Raw genomic sequence first — 14,969 nt, forward strand, 5'->3', positions numbered from 1 at the left:
ACCATACGGAAACAGCATATTCCAAATGTGGACGAACTAACGATTTATTTAGCTTGTTAATGAGTGATGGACTTTTGAAATCAAAAGATTGTGCAATGAGTCCTAGAATCTTATTTGCTTTCTCAGAGGCTGAAATACACTGCTTGGATGATTTGAGGTCGTTACTGATAATTACGCCGAGATCTTTTTCACTATCCACTTTTGTTAACGAATTTCCAAATAACTTGTAATCGTACTTACTGTTATTTTTACCTATGTGCATTACCTTGCATTTACTCGTGTTAAATTTCATTAGCCACTTTTCAGACCATTGCTGTAATTGATCTAAATCTTCTTGAATATATAATTGGTTTGAGTGATCATTTGCCACTCCGCACAGTTTTGTATCATCAGCAAATTTGGAAACAGTAGATTTTAGTCCATGGTCTATATCATTTATATATACTATGAATAGAAGTGGCCCAAGAACGGAACCCTGAGGAACTCCACTTGTAACATTTTTCCATCTAGAAGTTTTTCTGTTTAAAACAACTCTCTGTTTTCGACCATTCAACCAATTTCTAGTCCAACCTAATAGGCTACCACTTATTCCGTGTAAAGCTAATTTAGTAAGTAGTCTTTCGTGTGGGACGGTATCAAAAGCTTTTGCAAAGTCTAGATATATTAAATCTATATTGTTTCTTTTGTCATAATTCGAGATAACTGTGTTGTAGAATTCGAGTAAGTTAGTCATGCAAGAACGTTTCCGCCTGAAACCATGCTGGCTATCATTTATCAAACGGTTACTTTCTAAATGATGTTCGATAGCATCTCTTAAATTCTTGTATTGTTTTTGCACACACTGTTTTTTCATCCAATGTGTTCCATACATCTACCACTCTGTGGAGAAAGCTGTTCTTTTTCAGGTCCCTTCTATAATTGTCCTTTTTAAGCTTTCCATGTCCTCTTGTGTTTCTCCTATCCCAATTTAGCAAGTCTTCTCTCAAGAACTTCTATCCCCTTCATAATTCTATAGATGGTCAGAAAGTCACCTCTTTCTCTCTGTTCCAGAGTCAGCAACTCCAATTTTACCAGTCTTCATATGAATATTTTGAGAGTTCTGGGGCCATCCTCGTAGCTGCTCTCTGGATTCTCTCAATCTTTATATTCTTTTTTGTATTGGGTGACAAGTGTCGCTGCATACTCCAATTTTGGCCTCATCATATTGACTATTATTTTCCTTACCATTTCTTCATCCAAGTAGGTAAAAGCCATTTTTATTGCTCTCAGTAAGTTGTAGGTTTCGCTGACAGTCTTGTTTATATGTTTGTCAGGGGATATATCATATCTTTTGTGATAATCATTACCAGGTCTTTTTCAGATCCTTCTTTCTTAACTTCTTTTTCACCAATTTTATATCTTTCAGATATCCTTTTTTTACTTTTTCCAAACTCCATTATGCTACATTTTTCTGTGTTGAATTTCACTTCCCATTTCTGACTCCATTCCCGAACCCTGTTTAGATTTCTGTTATGATTTTCAGTCCATTTCAGTACACACTTTCTTCAACAGTTTTGCATCATCTGCAAAGAAGCTCATATAACATTTCACTCCCTCGTCCATGTCATTCACATAAATGGCAAACATTATTGGAGCCAACACTGATCCTTGTGGGACTCCACTAATTACATCTTCCCAAATAGAAGTCTTGTCTCTGAGCACTACCCTCATTCTTCTTTCATACAAAAACTCCATCCACTTCAGTAGTTTACCTTGTATCTGTCCTATGGTTTCCAAAAGGGTTTAGGGAGAAATATCAATGTAGTGGTATTGGAAGACCTTAATGCGAAGGTAGGAAATGAACCAATAGGTGGAGTGGTTGGGAAGTGTGGAGTTCCAGGAAAAAACTGTAGTGGAGAGTTGTTAGTGGAGGTGTGTCTAGAGAGTTGATGATAGCAAATACACTGTTTAGGAAGAAAGTCAAACATAAGTACACATGGGAGAGGGTGATGGATAGAAGGGTGGTAGAGTGTTAATGGATTATATAGTGGTAACCAGGAGAATAGTAGGAAGAGTTAAGGATGTATATGTTCTAAGGGGAGAGAGTGATGGAATATCAGATAATTTTTTGGTGGAAAGTTGAGAGTGGAGGATAGATGGAGAAAGAGGAAAAGGACAGAAGGTAGGGAGGTGCATAGAGTAAACTGATTAAGTGAGAAAGAAAAGTAGGAGTACAAGAAGAAGCTGAGAGAGGAGTGGGATGGAGTGAAGGTGAGAGTAGAACTAGGAGTGGAGGAGGAATGGGAATGTTTCAAGGAGGAAGTCACAAGGTGTGCAAAGATGGTGTGTGGAACAAGGATGGGAGGAAATAGAAGGAAGGGTAGTGAGTGGTGGGATGATGAAGCAAACAAAGTTGTAGAAGAGAAGAAGCAAGCATTCATAGATTGGTAACAAAATAGGATGAAAGAATCATATGAGAATTACAAAGAAAAGAGAAATAAAGCAAAAGGTAAAGGAGGCAAAGAGGAGAGCAGATGTGAAATGGGGTAAGAGTATGACAGAAAATTTTGTAAATAATGAAAAGATGTCTTGGAAAGAAATTAAGAGAGGGAGAGGAGGCAAATCAAGTAGAGAAGAAAAGGTAAAAGGTGCAGATGGAGAGATAATAATGGAAGAGATGGCAGTAAGAGGAAGATGGGCAGAGTATTTTAGGGAGTTGCTAAATGTGAAGGAGGATAGAGAGAGAAAGGTAGTTGCAGTGGGAAGCGCTAAGAAAATGGCCATGATGAGTGAGGAAAATGGAGGAGAAATAAGGAAAGATGAAGTGAAGGCAGTTGTTAAGATGATGAGAACAGGTATGGCACCTGGGTTGGATGGGTGTCATGCAGAATGTCTAAAAAAAAGGAGGTAAAGTTATGGTGGACTGCCTGGTGAGGTTATTTAGTATTTGTTTAAGGGTTGTTTGCCGGAGGACTGGAGGAGTGCCTGTACGGTATAGTTCCACTTTACAAGGGGAAAGGGGACAAGTGTGAGTGTAGTAGTTTCAGAGAGATCAATTTGTTAACCGTAGTTGGGAAGGCTTATGGGAGGATCTTGATTGAGAGGATTAGGAGGGGAACAGAAGGAATAATTGATGAGGAACAGTGTGGTTTTAGGACAGGTAGGGGTTGTGTAGATGAGATTTTTGTGAGAAGATATATATGTGAGAAAGCTCTAGGAAAAGGTAAGGATGTGTTTTGGGCCTTTATGGATTTGGAAAAGACTTATGACAGGGTAGACAGGAAGGCACTGTGGGAGGTATTGCAGATATATGGGATAGGAGGAAAGTTTTTAAGAGTAGTCAAGAGTTTTTATGAGAGTAGTAGAACTTGTGTTAGAATCAAATAGAGAGAGTGGTTTGATGTAAAGGTGGGACTTCACCAGGGATGTGTTATGTTGCTTTGGCTGTTCAATTTATACATGGTTGGAATGGTACATACATACATACATATACCAAGGCTTTTTCCCCCTTACTAGGGAGGTAGCCAAAAAGGAAAAGGCATAAAATCATTCCCGCCCATTCCATCCCTGAAAACACTCCACACCCCTCCAACCTCCCTCCTATCTTAGCACCTCCTAGATGACGGGTCATCCCTGCACCCTGTCCACTGCCCTGGGTCAGAAGCAGTGTCGCAAGACACAGCACATCCACAGCAAGACTGCTTCATTAAATCGGCACCCCCCCCTCCCTCCCCCCATATAAAGGAGAGGACAGGGAGAAATCCCTTCGGGCTGCGTCAAAATTTTGCTCACACACACTACCTCACCCCCCATCCCCCCGCCCATTCCACCTCATGCATCACAACATCTTCCATATACAATCATTCTCCATTCACCCCTGTCTTCTGTCCTCTCCCGTCCTTCCTCAACAGACATTCCCCTCTTCCCTAAAGCCCCCTTCACCCCATCCATCCATCTCATCCTGGGACGTCCCCTCATGTTCACTCCCTCCACATCTGCCTTCCATACCTCCTTTACTAGTCTTTCTTCACTCATTCTTTCCATGTGTCCAAACCATCCTAATACTCTTTCATCAACCCTATCTCCCAGCTCCCTTTCCACCCCTGTTCTCCTCCTCACCTCCTCATTTCTCACACTATCTAGCCTAGTAACCCCCATCATACTTCTCAGACACTTCATCTCAAACACATTCAAGCTCCTCTCTTGGAATGGTGTGAGAGGTAAATGCAAGGGTAATGGGTTGGGGATTGGAGATGGTTAAAGAAAATGGAGAAAGATGGGAGATAAGCCAGTTCTTGTTTGCTAACGACACTACAGTTACAGTATGATCAGAGGAGGGATGGAGGAAGTTAGTGACAGAGTTTGGGAAGGTGTGCGAAAGAAGGAAGTTGAAGATAAATGTGGGTAAAAGTAAGGTGATGAGATGTACAAGGGGAGAAAGTGGAAGCAGACTGGAAGTAAGTATGAAGGGAGAGAGACTGGAGGAAGTGGATAGTTTTAAATACTTAGGTGCAAATGTGGTGGGAAAGGGAGTGGAGGTTGAGGTAGAATGTAGATTGATAGAAGCAGAGGAGTGATGGAGGAAGTTAGTGACAGAGTTTGGGAAGGTGTGCGAAAGAAGGAAGTTGAAGATAAATGTGGGTAAAAGTAAGGTGATGAGATGTACAAGGGGAGAAAGTGGAAGCAGACTGGAAGTAAGTATGAAGGGAGAGAGACTGGAGGAAGTGGATAGTTTTAAATACTTAGGTGCAAATGTGGCGGGAAAGGGAGTGGAGGTTGAGGTAGAATGTAGATTGATAGAAGCAAGTAAATGCCTTGGTGGTTTAAAAAGTGTAATGAGAAATATACATTTGGCAATGGATGCTAAGAGGAGATTGTATTTACCTAGTTGTATTATACAGGAAGGGATCTATGCTCGTGGTGACCTGTCTTTGTATCTTTCAGCATGAAGTTTTTTCTTAAAACCTTGAATAGTGTTTGCACATACTGTTTCCTTATCTAATTTATTCCAGGTATCCACCACTCTATATGGGAAGCTATTTTTTTTTTTTTTTTTCAGATCTCTTTTCTAGTTATCCTTTTTGAGTTTCTTTTCATGTCCTCTTGTTTTTCCATTGTCCCATTTTAATAAATCATCTCTATCTAGGATTTCCATTCCTTTAATGATTCTATAAATAGCCAGTAGATCTCCTCTTTCTCTTCTTTGTTCCAGAATTGGTAGTTCCAATTTGGACAATCTTTGTTCGTATGTTAATTTGGAGAGAGTGGTGCCAACATTGTTGTTGCTCTTTGTATTTTTTCTAATATCTTTATATTCTTTTCAGTACTGGGTGTCCATAGTGTTGCTGCGTATGAAGGAGTAATTGTGGGGAAGAAACTTGGAACATAAGAGAGGAAGAGAGGAGAAGTTTGAATGTGTTTGAGATGAGGTGCTTGAGAAGTGTAACAGGGGTTACTAGGCTGGATAGAGTGAGAAACGAGGTGATCAGGAGAATGGGGTGGAAAGGGAGTTGGGAGATAGGGTTGATGAAAGAGTATTGAGATGGTTTGGACACATGGAAAGAATGAGTGAAGAAAGATTAGTAAAAGAGGTGTGGAAGGCAGAGGTAGAAGGAGTGAACATGAGAGGGACAACCAAGGATGAGATGGATGGATGGGGTAAAAGGGGCATTGGGAAAGAGAGGAATGTCTTTTGAGGAAGGACAAGAGAAGACAGAAGATAGGGGAGAATGGAGAATGGTTGTGTATGGATAATGCTGTGATGCATGAAAGGGAGTGGGTAGGGGATGGGGGGGGTGAGTGAGTATGTGTGAAAAATAAATTAACACAGCCTAAAGGGATTTCTCCCTGTCTTCTCTTTTTCTGCATGAGGGGGCATAGAGGGAGGTGTCGCTGATTTAATGAAGCAGCCTTGCTGTGGATGTGCTGCTTCTGACCCAGGGCAGTGGGCAAGATGCAGGGATGACCTGTCATCCAGGAGGAACCAAGATAAGAGGGAGGGAGGAGGGTGGATGGGAGTGGAGTATATGGGGATGGAATGGATGGGAGTGGATTTTATGCCTTTGTTTTTTGGTTACCTCCCTTGTAGGGGGGAAAAGGCCTTTGGTATATGTATGTATATACAATTAGGTAAATTCAGTTAGGTATCTGGTGGAAGGAAACAATGGGTGGCAGAAGGGAGCGAACTGGATGGGAATGGGTGGCGCATGCCTTGGCTAGCTACCTCTCTTATAAGGGTTAATAGGCCCATAGTACAGTGAGACCTCTCATTAACGGTCATTAAGTAGCTGTTTTCGCTGTGTTTTCGGTGTTTTGGAGTGGTTTTTGGGTGGCATAGTGATTGCACGCACTAAACAACAGCACCAAAAACTCCGAAAACACAGCGAAAACACCGAAAAAACAGCTAATTAACGTCCGTTAATGAGAAGTCTCACTGTATATAGATATAGCCAGTTAGGTATGTAAAATACTTTAATGCAGTACAGTGCTAAAGTTTCCTCCAGAAGAGATCAATGGGCAAATCTGAGGGTCATTACCTGGTACTATGCAGATGTAAGTTTTTTTCAGTTATTGAAACTGGAACAAGAATTACTAATATTGTTAAGGTGGATTGATGAGGTAAAGGAGGCATTAGATGCACAAGGAATGTCAATGGAGCTTGGTATAGAGAGTGCAGAAGATAGAAGTGAGTGGAGGAAGGCTGCAAATGGATGAAAGGGTGATGAAGTCCAAAGGGATGTTTTTATTTACTCTGTAAATGTTTTGAGTGGATGAGGAGGAGGGTTACCACATAATGAAGCTGTGGGATTAAAGCAGTTCTGGCTGTTGGGTCCTGCTACGGAGGTGCTGTGTCTTGCCACATTGCTTTCAACCTTAGCAGTGTGGTGGGGAAGAGGGATGGCCTTAAATCCACAAGATGCTGAGATGGGTTTTAATGTGCATGTAGAGAGTATTTGTTTTGATTTGGTCACCCCCTTTCTAAGTGGGAAGGGGCCTTTGGTGTATTTTCCTAGTTGTATCTTATGGGAAGGGGAGCTATGCTTGCTGTGTCCCATATTTATATCTTGCAATGTCTAGTTTACTCATAAGTTCATATATAGTTTTTACAAGCCCTATTGTTTCATCCAGTTTCTTCCAGACAATTTTTTTCAGGTCTCTTCTATAACTGGGCTTTTTGAGTTTCTTTTCATATCCTCTTGTATTTCTCTCATCCCAATTTAGTAAGTCCTCTTTATCAAGGGCTTCCATGCCTTTCACAATTGTGTAGATGGTCAGTAGGTCACCTCTTTCTCTTCTTTGTTCCAGAGTTGGTAAAATCACTTTTGACAATCTTTCCTCATTGACAGGCTTGAAAGTGTTGGGGCCATCTTCATAGTTGCTCTCTGGATCCTTTACCATTTCTTCGTCCAAATAGGTAAAAGCCATCTTTATTGATCTTAGGAAGTTGTAGGCTTTTCCAACAGTTTTGTTTATCTGTTTATCAGGGAACATGTCATTTGTGATGATTACTCTCAGGTCTTATTCAGATCCTACTTTCTTTACTTAGTTCCGATTTTATATTGTCCTGATATTCTTTTTTTTAATTTTTCTGATTTCTATTATGCTACATTTCTTGATGTTGAAGTCTACTATCCACTTCTGACTCCATTTCCAAACCTTGTTCAGGTCTCTCTGCAGTGATACACAATCCGTTTCAGTATTCACTTTCCTTGGTAATTTAGTGTCATCTGGAAAGAAGCTCATGTAACATTCCACATCTTCATCCATGTCATTCACATAAATAGCAAACATTATTGGAGCCAATACTGATCCCTGTGGAACTCCACTAATCACCTCCTCCCAAGCTGAACTCTTTTCTCTGAGCACTACCCTCATTTTCCTTCCATGCAAAAAATCCTCCATCCAGTTTAGTAGTTTACCTTGTATCCCTCCTATGTTTTTTTTGTTTTGTTGAAGGCTTTTTGTAAGTCTAGGAAAGCACAATCAGCCCATCCATCCCTTTCTTGTATTATATCTATTAGTCTTGAGTAGAAACAGATTAAATTTGTGGCACATGATCTTTCCTGTCTGAATCCAAATTGTCTCAGATTTATTACATTGTTTTCTTCCTGGTGTTTTATCCATCTGTTCTTAATAACTTTTTCACAAATTTTGGCTACAGCACTTGTAAGGTAAACTGATCTGTAGTTTGTTGGATCTTCTTTGTTTCCTCCTTTATATATTGGTACAATATTGATATTTTTCCAGTCATTTGGTGTTTTTCCTTGTTTGAATGAACAACTTATATTGTATATTTTGTCCATTAATTCTTCTTTATATTCTTTTAGTATCCAATTTGCATTTCCATCTGGGTTGTGTGAATTCCTGACATCAAGGTTTGTTAATTGGTCCATTATTTCTTTTTGTGTTATTTCCCTCATGGAGGGATCGCACTTTATTCCCTTCATCCCAATTTGTATTATTTCTCTAGTGAAAACAGAGTTGAAGTGATTGTTCATGACTTCAGCCATTTCTAAATCTTCTGAGTATTCTATTTCCATGATGTAGTTTCATCATTTCCTGTTTATTTTTAAGTTTACCATTCACATATCTAGAATAGCTTAGGTTGGTCTTTACATTTTTCTATGATGTCTTTTTTGTAGTTTCTTTTTTTCCTCTGTGCACTTTTACATATTCATTTCTTTGGTTAATGTATTGCCTTTTTTTTTTTTTTTTTTTTTTCCATCTTTTCCAAGCTTTATATCTTCTATGTTTTGCCTCACTGCATCCTCTGTTGAACCAGCACTTAATATACACTTTTTCCTGTTCCTGTCTTGGTATGTATTTATCCACTCCTTCATTATAGATTTCCATCAAAATCAACCATTTCTCTTCCACTTGTGTCTCTTTATTGTAGAATTTTTCCCAATTTGTATTTTGAAAGAATTTCTTAAGTTTCTCAAAGTCTGTTTTGTCGTACATTAGTCTTACTTTTCTATATTATTCATTTCTCTCAATATATAATTCCTCATTTAGTTCAAATTCTATTGATATGTGATCACTCATCCCAAATGGTGTCTTGTATTCAATTTTATTCACAATTTCAGGTTCTGTTGTAAATATTAATTCTAGTTTCGATGGTTCTTCATTGTTTCTATATCTGGTGTTTTCTTTTACCCATTAAGTCATTGTATATTCTGTAGTCATGTCAAGTAATACATTTCCCCATAGAGCCTCTCCACCTTTCACTGTCATATCTTCCTAACATATTTCTTTGCAGTTAAAATCTCCCATAAATACCAGGTTACCTCCATCTTTCAGCATCTCGTTTAATGAGTGCCTTGTATCTTATAACATTTTTGAATACTCACCCTCTTTCCAAGAGCCCATTTTTGGGGGCACATAAATCACTACAAACTTTCCACTTTTCATGTCGCTATATTAAACTTTTATCATGATCATTTTCACACTGTTTTTACCCTCTGTAACCTTCGTCACATTTTAATTTTTTCTTGGCCAAAAACATGACTCTGCCCTGTTTCTCATCTATTTTTAATCCAATGATTATATAATTCATGTCCAACACTATTTGGTGGTAGTGGAACCCTTAATTTTGTCTCTCCAATTCCCATTTTGTCTGGTTTTTCTTCTGGCAGGTAATCATTTAGTTCACTTAATCCTGAGATCAATCCATCTATGTTAGTATAAACCACTTATAATTTTTTTCCTCCTCCATCTCGTTTTCTGTTCCTTTCTCTTTGGTGTGTATTTATTTACTTAGTTTACCTAGTTGTATTATACGGGAAGGGAGCTATGCTCATGGTGACCCGTCTTTGTATCTTTCAGTATCAAGTTTATTCTTAAAATTTTGGATAGTATTTGCACACACTGTTTTTTCATCTAAGTTATTCCATATATCCAGCACTCTGTATGGGAAGCTATTCTTTTTCCTATCCCTTGGTATATGCATACATATACCAAGGGCTTTTTCCCTCTTACATGGGAGGTAACTAAAGTCAAAAAACATAATTCCACTCCCACCCATTTCATCCCCACCCACTCCACTCCTGTTCACCACCCGTCCCTCCCTCCCTCTTATCTTGGCTCCTCTTGGGTAACAGGTCATCCCTGCTTTTCACCCATTGCCCTGGGTCAGAAGCAATGCAGCTTCTATGTATGTATTGGCTAGCAAAGTTTGACTATGGTTGTCTTATAGTTGTTGGTAAAATTAAAGTGATGACCCTTCCTCCAGGAGGTGCCATGATAAGAGAGGGTGGAGGGTGGAGGGGAGTGGAGTGTATTAGGGATGGAGTGGGTGGGAATGGTTTTTATGCCTTTTTCTTTTTGGCTACCTCCCTTGTAAGGGGGAAAAAGCCTTTGGTATATGTATGTATGTAAAATTAAAGTCACTAGTACAACATTATACAGTTGTGTATTATCTCTCTTCTGTCCTGTTAGGTAAATAGTGTTGTATATGATATTTTCTACACTTCTAATTGTTGTTATTGTGTCCTCAGTGTTTTTCATCTTCCCATACTTTATGGAGCCCCAAGTCATGGAGAGTCTACCCCATTACACCATGTTAGACTACCAGGTTGATTATGATAATCACCCACTTTATTCATCTGGTAAGTATATATGGCAGAAAAGGGGTGTGCCTTTGAGAAATAGTTGCAAAGAAGAAATAAGGAAGGATATGAGAGGTAAAGAGAAAGGGTGGGAATTAAAAACAAGGTGAGGGAGGCCAAGAGGAAAGTGGATGTGAGGTGGGGTAGGTGTTTGAGAATTCTGAAAAAAATGAAGATGTTTTGAGTGGAAATGAAAAGGGTTCAAAGAGGCAAATTGGATAGAGAGGAGGGAGTTAAAGGAACAGGTGGACAGTTGTTAATGGAAGAGAAGTCTGTGGAAATGGAGGGTGTTGTGAAAGGTTGGTATTTGGAGATAAATGCAAAGAAGGGGTTGTAAATCAGGAGACTAAGAATGTAGGAGAGGCAGAAAGGAGTAGTTTAAAAGCTTTTTAGATGAGGTTCTCAAGAAACATTATAAGTGTTACAAGAATAGATATAGTGAGAAAGGTGGAGGTGAAGTTAAATGGGTATAGGAAGAAAGCAAATTTACCCCATCATTCCATCAAATGCTCCATCCTCTTAGAGAGAAATAGAGAGGAGAAAGAGTTAGTTATTTATTGCACAAGTTAAGCAGGAAAGAATGAAAGGGATGAATGTCATAGGAGTGAAAGGAGTGAGGATGTCCCTCTTCCATACCTAACTACCTCACTGTATGTAATGAATATAAGTGGAGAAAGCAGTTTATAAACAGTATAACACTTAATTGGTTTGTTTTAATTTTCTTCCTGCAGGAACCAAAGGTATGAAAAATGGCTCTGCAGTTAGAATATTTGTGAATCTTCCACCAAAACAGTTCCCACTTCCTGAAGATGGTTACAGATATTGCAAGTTATGCCAGAGATGGGTGAATTTAAAAAACAAGCACTGTACACTATGCAAGGGTTGTATGTCCAAGGTAGGTTGATTGTAGAAATTGTTACCACTTTGTGCAAATTTTATTGGATAAATAAGGCTCATTTGTAAGTGAATTTTGTTTTAGGAAGTAGAGTCAAGGAAGAAGATGATCACTGGAAAGGACTAGAATGAGTTAGTTTTTTCTTTTTATTTCTTTATTTTTTCTTTTATCAAATTACCATGTTCAAGTGTTTTTTCAGTTACAATGCAAATATTGTTCTAAAAGTCACCTTTATCAATTCAGATTCCCTCTAGATCTGCCCCCAAGTGAATTGCTAGGCTGTAGCCAAACCAGAACCTTCATTTTGGTGAAGGAATCAGTCCCATACTCATGGCCACATTTTCCTCAACCCAAATATTGTGGTGGGGGACAGGGATGATCATTCGTTCACAAGGTGCTGAGATGGTAGAGGCGTTGAATATGTTTTAATGTGTATGAAGTGGATGTACTCCTTGACTTGGTTACTTCACTTGTGAAGGGAAAAGGGCCTTTAGTATACATAAATTCTTTTTAGTATTTTTAGTCCTTATGGTTAAGTCTTAAGTTAAGGCCTTAACCACTTCAGTATGATGACACCTATGTAGGCGTCATGAGGTGCAAGTGGGTACTCAAGGATGCCAGCATCGGTGTCTTGATCATATATATTTTTTGTAGTTGTACATGAACTGGTTTGATTATGTTTTCTGTGTTTATTATCACTCAGAGCAATACAGCAGTGATTTTATATTTTATAATGCGAGTCGAGTAGTGTGATGCAAATTACATATGGCAGCTGGTGCTGCACGCGAGAATTTGAATCATACTGAAATGGTTAAGTCTCAGGTCAGATGAGTTTACTTTCACATCAGTAATGAAGGTTATGAAATTGCTATATTAGTTCACTAGTTCCTTGAGCCTTGCTAACTTATTTTGTTACAACCACATTTAGCTTTAACACCATTTTCAGGATGGACGTGAGTATAGACACTGCAGTGCATGTGGTAAGTGTGTAAAGCCATCATGGAAACACTGTGGAGAATGTAACTCCTGCAAGCCCCAAGACCACAAGTGTGGAGAATATGAGAGACTGCAACAAAGTGCATTGTGCTTCAAGTGTGGTGTAGCAGGTCATAAAAGAAAAGACTGTCCCAGTGTCCAGGTAAGACACCACTATACATGAACTACACATGCAACATATATGTGTGAATCTAACCTTAAACTTTATAAGAACACTGTTAATGGTTCCTGAAAACATTCTTAATGCTCCATATACACAGTAATCCTTTCAGTTTCTACAGTGGCTGTGGTTGAACAAATATCTCCATTTTGTGAACCATTATGTGACCTGTGCAAGTCCCTATTCACCATCTAACCAAGTCATGTACTTTATCTCTGTAAGAATGGGCAGGCCCAGCTTTTTGAAGAATCTTGGATATCCATATATATATATATCTCCTCATTTATAGCCAGTCATCTCTCAAATTTCTCTACAGTACCTCAGTACCTTAGTACTGCAGCCAGAGTACTTTTTTTTTTATATAGTTTTCTTCAGTTTTGCCTCAGAAAAATCATGATGCTGTACTCCACAGAATTTGGTGTAAATAGAAGTACTCAATCTTGCTGAATTGGGCTTATTGTTAGGATGTCCTACACAGGCTAGGCTGCTAGGGCATGGAGTAGAGGGAATGGCGTAATGCTTGTGACCAGTGTGGGGAGGGGTATTTGAAGGCATGGTCCATTGTCACAGCCCTCTCTCTGTATCACCAGAAGATATCAGTCCAAACCTCTTTCTTTTTCTCCAAAGTGGTCTGCATTCTGTTAAGGAGGGAGACATTGTCTTTGGTTGTGGGTGACCCCCAAAATATGCATATAATATTCCTGCTCATCCTAGAAAAGGAGAAAGTACTAAGCTCTTACATCTTCCACAATTATCTTACAGAATTTACCTATCACACTAGTCAAAGAATCAGGTCTGTAATTCAGTGGCTTCTTGTTATTTTAGAATTGTCTTCGCATAATATCCATTTCTAAGTTCCTTTCTTATTCTCAGATTCTTGTGTATTTATTTGTAATTTTTGTGTTCCCTTGTTCTGGTTTCTTTTCTTTCTTCAATTTTTCCAAGCCACATTTTTGACTTATTAGCTCTTTCACATTTTTTTTTAAATCAGCCCTTATTGATATTCCCTCAAAAAAGGAATAGATATTGTGTTGTTGTTTGGATAGGGTGAGGTTGAGGCAGTGTAGAATGTGGTGTTCTATTTCTTCTGTGTGGTGATTGCATCTGGGGCAATTTTGAGTCCATGATCAAGCCTATTCTGAGTTGATACTGTTTTGGAGCACTTGTGCCAAAGTGGTTCTTGTTTGTGGGAGGACTCTCAGCAGGGCTGATGTCAAGCCAGTGAAATTTGTTTTCTCAAAATTGAATCTACTTTGTCTTTATGATTCAGGTCTTGGCTCTGTATGGTAACTTTTTCCTATGGTTTTAAGGAATCAATGATATTGGGTGTTGGGGTCCATGGATTACCTGGCCTCACTTGTGCACACAGCCTAACAGTACATGGATAGGATGACAAATGCAGTTTAAACACACTCATGCCTGTTTACATTTACACCTGTACTCTTTCACACATTAATGCCCACTCATACATTCTCATGTACACAGGCATCACCACAAAATTCAGTGTTGTAGAATGAATAAAATAATTGAGACTTGTATACATGTACAGTTGATTTCTCTTATCTGACACATAATGTACTGCATTTAAAGTATTTTAAAGTACACACCATAGATGTATTACAAATTTTGCAATTTATATTTTACAGGGTATTCAGGATGATACACGAGAACCATTGAAGAAGAAATGCAAAAAGAAAAAAGAAAAACAGAAGATTTATGAATGATATATAAATTTCTAACAGTAATTAATTTTTTCTTTTTACACCTTTTATTTATTGACATCTGGAGAATTGTGTTTCACTAAATTATAGGAATTATAGTCTGTTCACTTTAACTTGGTAAGTTAAAATTTTTGGAAGAATGCTTGTGTAAGAAAAAAAATTAAGAAATGGAAAAAAGAACACAGTCCAACATTGGAAAAGTGCAAAGCAACTGTTTGGTAATATAAGTGAAGTATATCCCCACCAGATTGAAGGAATTCACTATATATTATCAGATTGGTCAGGATTGTGATCTTGTGAAAAAATATGTGATTAGTGATAATCATGATACATATACCAAAGGCTTTTCCCCCCTTACAAGGGAGGTAGCCAAAAAGAAAAAGGCATAAAAACTATTCCCACCCACTCCATCCCTGATACACTCCACTCCCCTCCACCCACCACCCTCCCTCTTATCTTGGCACCTCCTGGATGACGGGTCATCCCTGCATCTTGTCCACTGCCCTGGGTCAGTGGCAGTGTCGCAAAACACAGCACATCCACAGCAAGGCTGCTTCATTAAATCGGTGACCCCCCCCTCTCCGTCCCTTTGTGCAGAAAAGGAGAAGACG

General features: G+C 38.8%; 1 protein-coding gene across 3 annotated transcripts in view; it reads left to right on the top strand.

Moving 5' to 3' along the window:
* The window catches only part of LOC143036702 (rRNA N(6)-adenosine-methyltransferase ZCCHC4), a 40,491-nt gene extending 26,109 nt beyond the window's left edge, over nt 1-14,382 (top strand). For all 3 annotated transcript variants that reach the window (XM_076204327.1, XM_076204325.1, XM_076204326.1), the window contains 4 exons: nt 10,476-10,586; nt 11,318-11,481; nt 12,428-12,619; nt 14,284-14,382. In XM_076204327.1, the coding sequence (XP_076060442.1) occupies nt 10,476-10,586; nt 11,318-11,481; nt 12,428-12,619; nt 14,284-14,361 (545 nt within the window). In that variant the 3' untranslated portion in view covers nt 14,362-14,382. The remainder of the gene's footprint in view (nt 1-10,475; nt 10,587-11,317; nt 11,482-12,427; nt 12,620-14,283) is intronic.
* Nucleotides 14,383-14,969: the final 587 nt, after the last annotated feature.

This window comes from Oratosquilla oratoria, chromosome 21 (genome assembly GCF_046742065.1).
Source record: "Oratosquilla oratoria isolate Oo_2021 chromosome 21, ASM4674206v1, whole genome shotgun sequence".
In the NCBI taxonomy this organism is placed as follows: Eukaryota; Metazoa; Arthropoda; class Malacostraca; order Stomatopoda; family Squillidae; genus Oratosquilla; species Oratosquilla oratoria.